At 33.6% G+C, this 14096-nt stretch overlaps 1 protein-coding gene across 1 annotated transcript in view; it reads left to right on the forward strand.

The window, feature by feature from the left end:
* The window catches only part of VTI1A (vesicle transport through interaction with t-SNAREs 1A), a 368842-nt gene that overhangs the window by 69431 nt on the left and 285315 nt on the right, over positions 1-14096 (forward strand). Inside the window, 2 exon segments of the mRNA XM_013983738.2 lie at positions 6566-6643; positions 13055-13075. Coding sequence (XP_013839192.2) covers positions 6566-6643; positions 13055-13075 — 99 coding nt within the window.

Below are 14096 nucleotides of genomic sequence, written 5' to 3' on the forward strand. Positions count from 1 at the left end.
GATTTCTGGGCTCTCTCTTTTGCAAATCATTAAATGATGTAGCAGCCATGTGGTCAGAGTTTCTAGTATAAATAAAAATCTATTCCAGCATTGTGAAATACAAAAAGTCATACCATATGGATTGCATATGGGTTTGTATGAGTCTATATGTGTATATATACAGATATAACCTCATCATATGCAAAGTCACATGTGATATTAAAGCTAAATTAAAAAAAAAAAACTAAGAGAAAATGTGCTGTGATTTCTCTTGTTATTTGCAGCCAAAACACAAATATCTGTTTCCAACATGTAAAATGTTTTGAAACTACAAGCAAAAATAATAAATGAGAATGATTATAATAGAAAGATGTTTGTATTTTATTTTATGTTTTATTATTTATTATTACTCAATGAGTTTGTATTTTAAATTAAAATATTTTTTCTGGTATTACATACTCAGGAACAATGGGTTATTTCAGTGTTCTCACAGTAACCTGCTTTTCCAACTGCTGGTAGCCTAGCAGCAGGGCATGTTGGTATTTTCTTTCTGGTAGCTTGCATATGGTCCACTGGCCATGAGTTCATGATAGATAGGAAGTGTATTTTCCCTTTATTAATGCTGCAGTATTGGTAACATGTGGTATGTGCACTTTCCAGTGAATGAGCTTGACCTTTAACTCTAAACAGTCCCTTGAGCAGGAGCAAGCCATGTTTAGTGGAATGATTACTTAGAAGAAACAGATTGGAAGTTACTTTCTCTGATAACATTAAAGAAATGAAGTAAAGTTTTTGTTTTTGTTTTTTAACCATTGAAAGTCATCCAAAAATTGTGGTGCTATAAACTAGGGAATTAGGCAAAACAATGTAGTAGTAGAATTACTGGATTAAATAGTATGGATTTTTTAAAAGCTACTTGAGGTATATATTGGCAAATCATTTTCTAGGAAGGATGCACTAATTCATACTCTCAGTCATGGTTTTACTGCATCCTTTCCAATATGATCAACTAATATTTAAGTTGCACATCCTTTGCAGGGTTATCACATCTAAGGTATTACGATAGGCTTCCATTTGTTTATAATATTTAAATCCTCACAAAAGCCCTGGGAAATAAATATTGTCTACACTTTTTTAGAGATTGAGCACACTGATATTTAGAAAAGTTAATTTGACTGGGATCCCATACTGAAATGCTATTTCATTTCTTTTCACTCAGTGTCCTGTACTTTGTCATCCCAACAACTTTCTAGGGATCAGTTACCTAACAGTTTTCTTTCCCTTTACCTGTATCATGTGGTATGGTATGTTTTAATCTTAAATCTCTTTTGGCCAAATTAATACAGCACAAGAACATAATAAACAAAATGCTATAAATTCCTTTTTATTTTTTTCTCCAAAATATGTTTCCTGTCCTGGATTGATGAGCCTTTTTAAATCCTGGGTCAGGGGTAAAGTAAGGATGAAAAGCTAAAATTGCCAGTGGTGAAGTAGAAGTGAGGTTAAAAATGGAATGCTTTGTGCCAAAGATAGATGCATTTTAGAAAATGCCATCTGGGCATTATGGAAGTATGATATTATTTAATTAGAACCAGATAAAATTAAGTAAGAAATGAATACCAGCAATTATATGACTAGCTAATAAATATAATTTCACGGTATTCTGTAGCTATCCCAAAGTGTTAATTATAACAGGAGTAGTTAAATTCTTTGGCTGTGAAAGCATAACAGTTTTTAATAGATGTATCACCTGGTAACCTTGGGCATTATTAAATATATAAAGACTGAAAGACATGGTAGAAGCAATGGAAAAGTCTGGCCAGACTGGGTAATTTGTTTTAGACCTATGGAGAAATCTATTAACCATTTCTTCTATAGACCAATTTGATTAGGAAGTAGGACAAGCTGTTCTTTCATTACTTACCAAAACCATACTGCATTTTGTATCAATTATTTGGCTGTCTGCAGCCCATAGATTAGAATAAAGGGCTTTCTTAGTGTTTGTGAATGTTGCAAATTGCTGATTAGTAATTAAAGTACTGAATGAAGAAAATCAGGCCAAAATTGAATGGAAATGAGAAAGTCTTAATTCTGTAATACAGATGTTGGAAACAGATTGTCTTGAGCAGCCCCTTCAACCCAGTTACATTCTACATAGCCATGGAGTGTTTGCTTCCCATGTAAAACTCAAGTCAAATGCCTTAGAGGTTGTTTCCTCTCCCATGCCTTGTGATGTAGCTGTATGGGTATTAATTTAGTGAAATATCCTGTCTGCCAGGTGTGGGAACTAGCTGATTTTATTGTAATACCAGATCATTACTTAATTCATATGCAACAGAGTGCAGCACATGGAAAGCATTATAAATCTATTTACAATGTGGCTGGTCTGATGATAACATTGTATTAAATTCCCAGGTGAGGCAATTTAAGCAATTGCTTTGCCATGTGCACGCCATGGAAATTAAATTCTCATATATGCTTTAGTAATAAACCAACTTCATTGTTATGCTTATGCTAGCTGTGGGTGCTAGAATCCTCATTCTGGTTACGTATATCCTGTTTCACATGTCGAATCATACAGGAGGCGGTACCACAGATCACAGGTCTTAATTAGTTTAAGCTAAGTTAATTCATTTTGTTTCTAGTTTAGCAGTGCCTGTCTAGGAAAGCATTCAGTTCAGTTGGGAGATGTTAAGGTCAAGTAGGTAAGATTGTTTCAAGCCAAATTTCCAGACAGAACTGAGCAAGTGTATCTGTTTGAATTTGGCTTTAAGAAATCAGCCAATCAGTATTGCAAACCTTCTGTTCATCAAGAAAAAACTGCTTGGAATCTGAAATTCTTGATTTCAAAACCAAGACTCACTTTAGTTATCAGTTTAAAATAACTACTGAAACTGTATGCTCCTAATGTTTTAGGGGTAATAATCAGTTGTTAAATTGTCATTTTTTTAATAGTTCTTATATGGACTGTAGATTTTCCTGTCCAACTGTGTCTAGTTCACTTAAGTATATGTGAGGAGGAATAAACTTTACACAAACACACAACTTAAAGTGAGGAATGCCTTTGTATTTAAGTGTGTGTGTGTGTGTGTGTGTGTGTGTGTGTGTGTGTGAAATATTGTCAGCTGAAGCTTTTCCACCCTTATGGTACAGACCTGAAATTGCAATAGATTACAAACTGCAGAGAGCTTCTGTCTTCTCCAGAAGCCACATATAAAGCACCAGTAGACAGTAGTAACTGACAACTAAGACTAAAAATGTTGACAATTTCTTGATTTGCCTGGTTAGCTTATGTATAGAAGTCATTAACTATTTATAAAATGCATTATGAATTGGGTTCCTTCAAACTGTAGCTGAGTGTGTGACATTTCCAGCTCAAATTCTCTTGCTTGCATTTGGCTAAAGTACAGATTTTATACAGTTGATAATAAAGTAAAAAATATTTTAGTTAATCAAGATACAGTAGATGTTTCCATTTCATTAACTTTGAATATTCCAAATTAAAGTATAACATAGTACTTAGTAAAGTAGAGTGAGGTTTTTAAACATTCCACAAAAGGTAAAATAATTTATTGGTATTTTGGAGAAAAATTCCGTAAAATAAGCAGTTTGCCATTCAAAGGAATTGGTCTTTTTTGGTATTCACTTAGTTTAGTGATGATCCTGCAGGCTAAATTAGAACTGATTAAAATTAGGTTACTTAAAATTTCAAACCATAAAAATTTAGGATAAAATACCAATGTCAGGCATTTAAATATAATTCTTAACAAAGCAAAATCTTAATTTTAAAAAATTTTCTTAAAGTGACCCCTGAGCATAAAGAGTTCAGTTTTCAAGCATAAGTTGTATCATTTCCATGAGGAATTATTCCTGATATTTGAAATTAGTTGTTTTTTCATTCTTAAGAGAAGTCAGTCCTAGCAGAGAACATTTTATAAATTCAGCCTACCATTCACTTAATTATATCCAGAAAGCCATCCAAATGACCAGTTTGTATCATCCCCAATGGTAAGGAATGACATTTATAGGAACCACCCTTCAACTGTGGATAAATCTTTCATTCTCCTCTGTTGCTGAGCATGTACACCCTTAATTGCTGGTTTTCACATGCAATGGATTCTAACCAAAACAAGATTAGATATTTAGGGATACATGCTTGTAATTTTCTTCTTCTTTTGAAGTATAGTAAATCAAAATAAGAATATAATGTAATTGAACAATCTATGCCCATTTGTTGGTATTTTGGTGAAAAAAGGGAAAAACAAAAACAATCTCCATATGATATTCTTGCATACTGTGGAATGTTTTAGTCCCCCATAGTGATGAAATGAATAATTAAAAAGGCAGCTCTGATACCACAGCCTGTTTAAAGGTTCTCGTTTCCTTTAATGCTGCAAAATACTTTTGCTTAGCTAGTTTGAAACTACAGTATGGGGATCTCCAAATGGGTGAAAGAAAGGCTTGACTTGATTGAAATATTGTGGTAAGGCCATGAAGTACTGTCCTTGTAATTTAGCATTTTTCAATACAATTCTATATGAAGTCAATAGAAATAGCTAATTAATAGTAGCTTCAGGAAATACAATAAGAGAAGCAGCCTTAACATCTGCTGTTTGTGACAGTAAGAAGTCTGGCATGTTCACAAATGAATGAGCTGGGTCACTCCTGAATAGTTAAGACATCTGATATACATGTCATTACTGACCTTGGGCTAATGCCCTACCTATTCTATTTTGTCCTTTCTGCAACATTGTTGCTTTCATTTATCTACCACAGACTTACTGCATTTGCCAAGGTATGAGATATACATGTGCAGCAGGGAAAGGGAGCTTGAGGTAGAGACTGGGGGCGGGAGGGGACGGCACCATCTCCTTTACAACATTTTGCAATTTTTATGTATTTTTTCTGAGTGTATTCAGAGGGCATTAAAGTGAGGAGGAAATTTTGTCCAGTAGAATGAGTACTAAGCTATAACTCAGGACCATAGGGTTCTAGTCTCAGTTTAACCAGATACCTTTAGAATTCCATGAGACTGATTTTTTTTTTTACATAAAATAAAGGGATGTCTAGGTTTATCTATTTTTATTTATACCTCATTCAGCCATTTTCAGCTGGATTCTGCCAGAGAATTAAACCCTAAATGCCCTTAGGCTTCTATTCTAAGTAATGAACTAAACTCTCTCTTATGTCCCATCTTTGGGAGAACTGAGAAAATAGTCACTGAAGTAGTTTTCTGTGTTTTGTGGATCAGATAAGGAACCCCAGTTGAGAAAGGCGACTTTAAAAACGATTTAACATCAGTTAGTTTTTCTTGTCAAAAGTGCTTTTAAATTCTAATATAGTATGATTTTATATTTAAGATATTATGATCTCTATGTAGCAAAGCAGTGTTACTCATTCACTGGTTTAAAAATCTAATTAAAAATCTTGTTGACTTCTGCTCAAGGATTATAGATAGTTCTTTTTAAACTATAATAATTTTTTCCTATCACATTTGAGCAGGTAAGAAATTTTAAGTCCTAAACTATAGACCCCAAGTGAGAAAAGATTACTGCTTCCCAACTGCCAGTTTTTAATTGACTGTTTTTGCTTAGTTAGTTCAGAGGTAGAAAAGGCAGCAAAGTAACCTGTAAATCTGCATTTGGTTCTGAAATAGCGATGCTGAAGTAGGATCTGAGGATGGCACTCTAGCTTCACAGCTAATTTTTAGAGTCTGTTAGCTTTTCCAAATGTGTGCACATTTAGATAATTCATGAATTGCTTGCAGACATGTTCCTCTGGCTTTACAGGTAAAGGTAGATTTCTTGTAAAACAAAATTTTGGTGTGTGAAACATCAATTCATAGCCCGCTTATCTGTATTTACTGGTGTTGTGAAAAGTTGACTCATAGCCCACTTGCCTTTATTTACTGGGGTTGGGAAATTTAATTTGTTTTACCAGACACACACACATACACACACTCCCACTATTTTTCCTTAGGCCATTATTTGTAGAGGACTTGAAGCATTTAAATTACTGTTTGGAAACAGGGTGGGCTTTTACATTCCATTTCTTTCTGGTTAGTAACATCACAATAATGAAGGGATGTGGATGTGCTCTTTTCCAGGCATTCCAGTGTATAGCTGGAGATACAATATTATCCTAGAATTAGAGATTTTAAAAGGCCTATATTGTATAGTCCATTTCCTGCCACAATATTAAAGACTCCCATATACTCTTGCTTTCATTACAGTCTGGTGAGTGTTGCAGATATACAGCTAGCTAGCTGTGTTTCCTTCAGCTTTGTGGTCTTATTTGAATGACTTTGTATGGAATAACGTCAGTTCTGATCTGTTTGTGAATAGTAAGAGAGCACTTACACAATGCTGAGTTTTCTTTCGTTACTGGCATTTGAAAAACTTCTAATTTACATTAAACTTCTCAAGTTCAAGAACTTTGCACAACTTTGGTTTGCAGATTTGAGCAAATAGGTTTCCATTAGGGGGCTCTCGAGGTTTGAGATGATCAGCCTTGATACCAATAATGCTTCGAAGCCTTTACTTTCTAAGGTTCATCTTGCTCTCTCCCTTTTTGTTTTGTTTTATAGAAAAGGTCACGGATCGCCTACAGTGACGAAGTACGGAATGAGCTCCTAGGGGATGATGGGAATTCCTCAGAGAACCAGGTAGAATGCTAATCAGGAAGGCCCGGTGGGTGGCTGGAGGGTGAAGGAGGTCACTGGCACACTGGGCTCTCAAGCTGCTCTGTAACAGTATTAGCAGCAACTCATGTGGAAGCGATACTGTTTAATGCAAAGCTGGAGTCTTAATCAACTTCAAAATGTTTCTTGGAGATCTTACATTTAACCCTTTACCTTGTGATCACTGTCTGCTATCTTTTAAAAAAATCTTTTCTTCTCTTTTCGTTATTATTTAGTACTTAAGGAATAACTTGAAACACACTGTTTGCAGACAAAGCCAAGGTCTTCACCTCAAACACATGTAAAAGGAATAAAAAAGTACATAATGCAGCTTTGATAATAATGCAGTATAATTAAATCAACACTTGCAGCAAAACAAATGAAAGTAAGCTTTCAAAATTCGACAGGGCAGCTCAGTCTCCTATTGTGTAGCTTCTTAAAAATACAATCACCAAAACACAAATTGTAGGCACCAGCGTGGAACTTGCATGCTCACATAGAGGTCCTGCCCTGTCACAAAATAATGATGATGATGATGATAATGATAGTGGTAGTAGCAGTAATAGGAAAAGTCTTTTTGCAGTTTAAGATCTGCATGGGCAAAAAATAAGATACAATTTCTTCTTAAGGGGGCCCTACACTTTGGCTGTCAGTTCTCATTGGATCACACGGTAGTGTCGTGGGTTTAATTAATGTCCTTCTTCTTTTTTTGAATGAGTACTTCAGATTGCATTAATTCATGTAGATAATATATATGACTTTAAAAAATGTTTCAAGAACCTCCGTGTAGAGATGGTTTTTAAAATGTCTCAAACAGCCCTAGTGACTGATTCTCTTTGACACTTTTAAAGAAAATAAATGATAGGGAACTTCAGAAGCGAGACCTGAACGTGTTTATTAATGTTACTTTGGCAAGTCTAGTAAAGGTCTCTACTCTGTCTAAATAAAAATGTGCATAAATCATTCATCGAGCAAACCAAAATTTTAATAAGGTAGTAAAACATAATATATTGATAGACATTATAAAAATTGCATAATAGTATTTACCATTCCAAATAGAGTATAAGTCTATATATGCTGAAAATATATTACTATCTACTAGAATATTAACATTGTAAATATGTTGTTACGTTAGGTGATTAAGGCCCCCATCTACCCATCCCTCAAAAGAGAGAAAAGTCACTGAGCTGATTACGTTTGTTTTTGGAAAAAATCTCACCTCCTCCACTATGGATGTTTATCAGCTTGAGTTCAGACATGCAAACATGTTAAGATTTGACTTGGGATTTCAGCTTTCCTGATTGAAATGTGAGACTAGCTAAGGGAAAAAAAAAAAAATAAGGAGCACATCAAACATAAAAGGGTGATGTGATAAAGGAGTTTTACTCATAATAGATTAAATAATGTGAGGATGAGAGGAAAAAAATTTTCTCCCTATTTTAAGTGAGATTTAGATTGCTCATACCTCTTGAGTGGATCAATCATGGTTTTATTTTCTATCTTTACTGCAAAAAAAGCACTATCTTTTTTTTTTTTGCAAAAAAAAAAAAAAAAAAAAGAGTGCATAGTCCCCATGTCGGTTCTTTAAAAAGCTATAGATCTTTCCCTCATTTGAAACCACTGCCTAATCTAGAGGAAATAGAAAGGAAGGAGGTGTTTCTGTCTAACTCAGACTCCTTTATTGTAATGGATGTTGTAGTACTGTGACAGGGATCTTTTTTTTTTTTTTTTTTTTTTTAAAGCATGTTCACTTCTCTTAATGGACATTTTTTGTGCCTAAAACATTTGCCTTACATACATATAAGTATGACTTTTTTTATGCCTAGAGAAAAATATTCCACAAAAATAGAGTTCATAGTTTCTGAATTTTTCAAATTATATTCCTGTCACTTTAAAGTGATTACTCAGAGATTTCCCCTGGACTTGTATAAATCAAACTTACAAATTCTGAAAGTGCTGGGAGAACCTGAAGTTTAGTTGTAAGGAGCTGTCATTTCAATAAATAGAGTATGATAAATTATAGTCATGAGACTGTGGAACTGTTAGATTATTACTTATGTGAACTTTTCAGTCTAAAATTTGAATCAGGTTTGAAAGTTCAGAGAGACTGCACTTAACTTTTTGGATATTTTGTTACCAAATGTAGCAACATTTCCATATCACAGTGAAGCCTTTAAATTTTGTTTTCAGGATCTTTATTATAATATAGAAATTAAAAATCCCTAAAACTACACACATCCTTAAATGGGAATGGTCACTTGAGAATAACTCTTTATTCTGTATCAGTATTCATTCAGACTATGGCATGAAAACAGACACCCTTTCTTTAAGGGAAGAAAAGATTTCAAGTTGGCTCTTCATTTTAATTCTTGTAGCTCAGTGGCTGAGAAGATAGCTTTTTCTGTGTAGGATCACCTGTAAGTTATGGAAGAAAATGTTTTCTTCACAGAGATGTTTATTTTCAAATTAATTGTTGAGAAATTGATTTTCAGAACTTCTTGACCATGTAATATTTATGATAAACTTTTAACATAGAGGGAAAACTTGCAGGTAAACAAAGAGACAAAACTAGCAATATTTGTTTAACTAAAATTAGGATATATCTCAATTTTTTAAAATTACAGATCACAAAAGAAAAAGGAATAAGGAATTCATAGCAAAGGTTGCAAATAGATAAAATAAACTAAGTACTACTAGCTCTTTATTTTCGATGCAGCCAATATACACACCCTCCCTTTAGTGAATTCTTTGTGGATTTAGACAAATGTGAATGCCATAGCTATTATTTCTCATTCTGCCAATTTATAATGCATTTTTTAAGGTATCTAAAAACCTGGCTGCTAATACACATAATTATAATCTGCCAATTACTGATAAAGTATATTAATTTACTCTTATATATGTAAACACTTTTGCCATGTTATAAATGTTAAAATTTCAAAAATTTTTCACATGCATTTTTAATGTCTTCATACAGTACACAATTTTATTTAATTCTAAATTAATTTCTTTATATAAATTCATTTTTATTAGATCCATTTCATACAAGCAAATATAGCTCATCCTTGACTTACAGAGAAGGAACAAAATTACCTACTTTTCACATTAGAGTATTATTGGGGCTTTCCAAGGTCTATTGTCTTAGGCACTGTCCTTCCATTCTTTTAACATATTATATTTTCCATTGCATATGACAACATTTTATTTTTTTGAGAGTTTGTTCTTGAAATGTGGCGATGCTGTATTTAGAGTGGAGACTTTAATAATTAACTTGATTTAGTTTCATGAAAACCATTGTCAGAGAAGGAAAAAGAAAAAGCCCAAACATTGAACAGAATTAAATCCCCTTCATAGTGGAGTATGACAATGGGGCAAAGGCTCCAAGCTCTACTCATGAAACCTAATAGGATCTCAGTTTCCATATGCAAAATTATATTGATCAGCGAATAAATCTGAGTAAATGCAATTTGAGAAAAATCCTACATAGAAGGTTCAAACTATGTATAAAGAGTAGGATGTTTCTAAATGTGGGGAAATTTTTGTGGTAGAGCAATATTCAGCAGATATGATTGCTTAATTTTTTAATGCGAGGTTCTCTTAAGTTCTGATTTGGGCTTGCTGTGCATAAAGTGTGTCAAACTTCAGCTACAGACCAGGGGGTGAAGTCGGTCAATTTAATTCCCCAAGATCTAAAGAAGGTCGGTATCATTTCATATAGCCCTGGCAGAGCAGATCATTACCAGGCACAAATCTGTTCGTTACGTGCTGAGGGTTTATAGCAAAATAAATAGACTGTCATCATAAGTTCAGAAAATTGTGTGTTCGACCCACGATAATGTGTAAAGGGCGTTTAATAGAGTTCAGCATTTATTCGTTATCTGTATGCGGACAGAGACGGCAGTCGCGTTATCAGCTTTAAAAAAAAATTCGGTAGTTCTGGGGGTCACGTGATGCCCCTCACACACAGAGGCGCGCGCGCATGAACCCTCACATGCTCTGCAGTGCAGTTTTGATTTTAGTCACAGCAGAAGGCTTAACCACAAGAGATTCCACTGGTTCAAACCAGCGTAAACCAGATTTTTTCAGCCCACAAAGGAACAGATTACCTCTTGTATCAAATTCTGCATTGGGGAAAAAAAAAATCTTTGTTTCAAAAAAGATGTTGATTATCATAACTCAACATGGTGGCATGGCACACTTTCATGTCGCCTGTGACGGGGCTAGTAACTCGATAAAATACGAAATCACTACTTTCAGTCTAGTCTAAGCATTGTTAATTTTCAAAAATAGACCATCTTTTGTTTATTTGAATGAAAACTCTCGGACGAACTTAAAAAAAAAAAATGAAGATTAAAAATCCTCCCATTACCTAGCTTAGCTACAAATCCGGTGTAGAGCTTGGATGCAGCCATGCAGCACAAACAAGATAGAACGTTTTTTGTTTGGAACCTATTGAAAAAACAAATGGGTAGCATTTTTAAACACTCATTGATTATGGCAGGGTGGCATGGCCCAAATGGTCTCTATTGCTGAAGAGTAGTTTTAAACTTTGGCCCTTTAAGTATCATAGTCAACTGAAGAATGGTGCCCCCAGAAAGAAAAAATAGCTATGCGATCAATTCCCAGATCAGCTCTTTCTGAGAATTAATGTTCGCCTTTTTCTCCCATGATGTTCGGATAGCAAAGAGAAAGATTCCGATATGTGATAGGCTAGGTATTTTAGATTAGAATTTTTACTTCTTCTGAGGAAGAATCATAACTTTTCACATGAAATGATGAGCTGCTTGACTCATGCACACTCAGCGGTTGCTGAATGAGTGTATTAATTAAAAGTAATGACAACTCCGTGAATATTTTTGAAAGGATGATATTAAATGTTTCTTTTTCACTAAATGTACTCTGAGACATTATGTAATAGATTCTGTGCCCACCTCTTTTTTTTTTTTATAAAAGATTCGTAGCATTTGAAATCTCATTCTTTTGTGCTTGAAATACTTTTCAAATGACAAATGAAATAACAGAATAAGCTGGAATGTGTATTGCCTTCCTTAAATTGGAGACCAAAAACAGCATGAAGCACTGAGAAATCTGGGCTATAGTAAACTTGATACTTTTAGAAAGACTTATAGTGAGCAATTCATGGCACGTTTTTCCCAGAGCAATAGTTTAATTTATTGGCCTGCATAAGTCAAGTGTTATAACAGATGTTACAGATATTTGGATGCTTAAAAATTATCAGTTGTAGACCTGAATTGCTGAGGATGCAAATTTCAGAACTAAAATGTGGTTTATAGTCTCTTACAACATAGGTTTCTGTTTCTATTCATCATAGAAACTATGGCAGATATCTCAACTATACAGTGATATTCATGGTTTAGAATACAGTACTGTCACGTGCACACACACACACACAGTGAACCAAACCTTTGGTTATATCCATTTTTAGTTTCTAAAGAGTTAAGCAACTTTTTTTACCTGCTGTATATAAGGCAAATAGAAAAATACTCTGCAGAGGAGAATCACAATTTTATCATAGAAGTTTACTAATGGGTAAAGCATGGTTTAGAGTTTGATTTTGGTGAAAACAGATTGCAGTACAAATGATGTGAGAGAGCTTATTGCTTTGAGACAGCCCAGTTTACAAGAGGAAGAAATTGAGAAGTGAAGAAACTTCAAAAATTAAAATAAAAACACCATGTGATTCCAGTATCCTCTCAAGCAAAGCAAAAACCTGGAAGTCAGCTCTGATATACACAATATTTCTAAGGATACTGAAATATTTTCTGATATCATGTCCTAAATATTATCTATACTGGCATGCTTTATTCCCAATTAAAATATTGTTAGTTCCTAAGGCAATCCTAGTACTAGAGTTGGTACAAGTATGACATTAACATAACAGTTTGTTGTTTTAAATGCTTCTTGAGACAAAAGCATGAACTATTAATCATTTTCATTTGGAGGTAAAATCTGAAATCACTTGTCAAGATTCAAAATAGAGAAACATTCTGAAAACTTGTATATACAAAACCTCTTCAGTGGTACATTCTTAGAAGAGAGGAACAGTAAACTTGTTTTCTTTCTTTATAATATAGACTTCTATGAAGTCGTTCCCCTTTATTTCATGATGGTGTCTTAGATGTACTTTAAAAGAGAATTTCACACTATTCTCTTTGTTTAATGTGACAGTGTGAGAAAGTGATCTTTATTCGTTCAAAAAACTCTGCATGTAGTCTATGTTTAGGTTCTTTTAATGTGTTTGTCTGTGATTTTTAAATGCTAAACATGTAAACAGATAAATTGTCAATGTTAATTCTGTATCCTGTCATACAACTGATCTTTCTTTCCTGCCATTTCTTTCCTTTTTATCTTTTTTTTTGTGCATTCATGTTGCAGTTGATAAAATTACGTGAAGAGGTGAGTACTTCCTGGCTTGCTTTTTTTTTTTTTTTTTCCCTCTTAATTCTGCTTTTCCCTGTAAAACTGAGTTTCTAAATCTGAAGTAAACTCTTTGGGTTCATTTTTTCAGCAAAATATAAATATAGCAAACATATTGATTATATTACTAGAAATGTTCTCTGCTATCTTTAAAAAAACAAGTATATCCTAATCATGCTTATCATGGTGATCATTGTTTGCTAGCTTTGGAAGAAAACTCACATTTTAAAGACCAAAAAAGGAAAGAAAAAAAACAAATATCATAAAATGCATAGTTTAGTTTTAATGCAGATTAAATTAAGGTTTATTTTATTTGTATTGGTTTCTCAAAGTCGATACATTGAAAAAAAAATCTGACATTCCAATTTACTTTACTGAAGACAGTTTTTAAATAAACTCTTTCCTCTCAACCAAAATTCTTAGGTTCAACATTGGATACCATGCATCTATTATCCTTTTGGAGAAACACATACATGTTATAAATGCCCTACTAGTCTGTATACACAGATACCTAGGAATAGCCAAAGCTCTCCTCATTGTTAAACACTTTCCTTTTTGTAGGAAATAGCACCCAAGTGAGTGCTCTTTTTTCTGAGTTTGCTAGACTGTTTCATAATGCAGCTCTAGACTTTTTTTATGGCCCAGCAGATATTTATGACAGTGTTTATAATTTTATCCCTGTATCAATGAGACGCCAAATGATTCTGTATATTTTTTTAACTAGACCAAACTTATCAAATATGCTTTGCTACTCTTTTCAGAGATAGTTATATTTTTTTATTTAGTGAGGTTGAGTTTTGCTACTTTTATATTAAGGCATAAAATAATGGCCCATATTGCAATTTGGAGCTTCTCTAATTGCTTATAATAAAGAGTACTGTGAATTATTTTCAAGTTTAATTTGACTTCATTGATTGAGGTTTTCCTAGATATTTTTTTGTATTGGTAATGTCATCATTCTCAAGGTGATGTGAATCCTAATTTATAGGTTTGTGGAGAG

Source organism: Sus scrofa, chromosome 14, assembly GCF_000003025.6.
Source record: "Sus scrofa isolate TJ Tabasco breed Duroc chromosome 14, Sscrofa11.1, whole genome shotgun sequence".
Lineage (NCBI taxonomy): Eukaryota > Metazoa > Chordata > Mammalia > Artiodactyla > Suidae > Sus > Sus scrofa.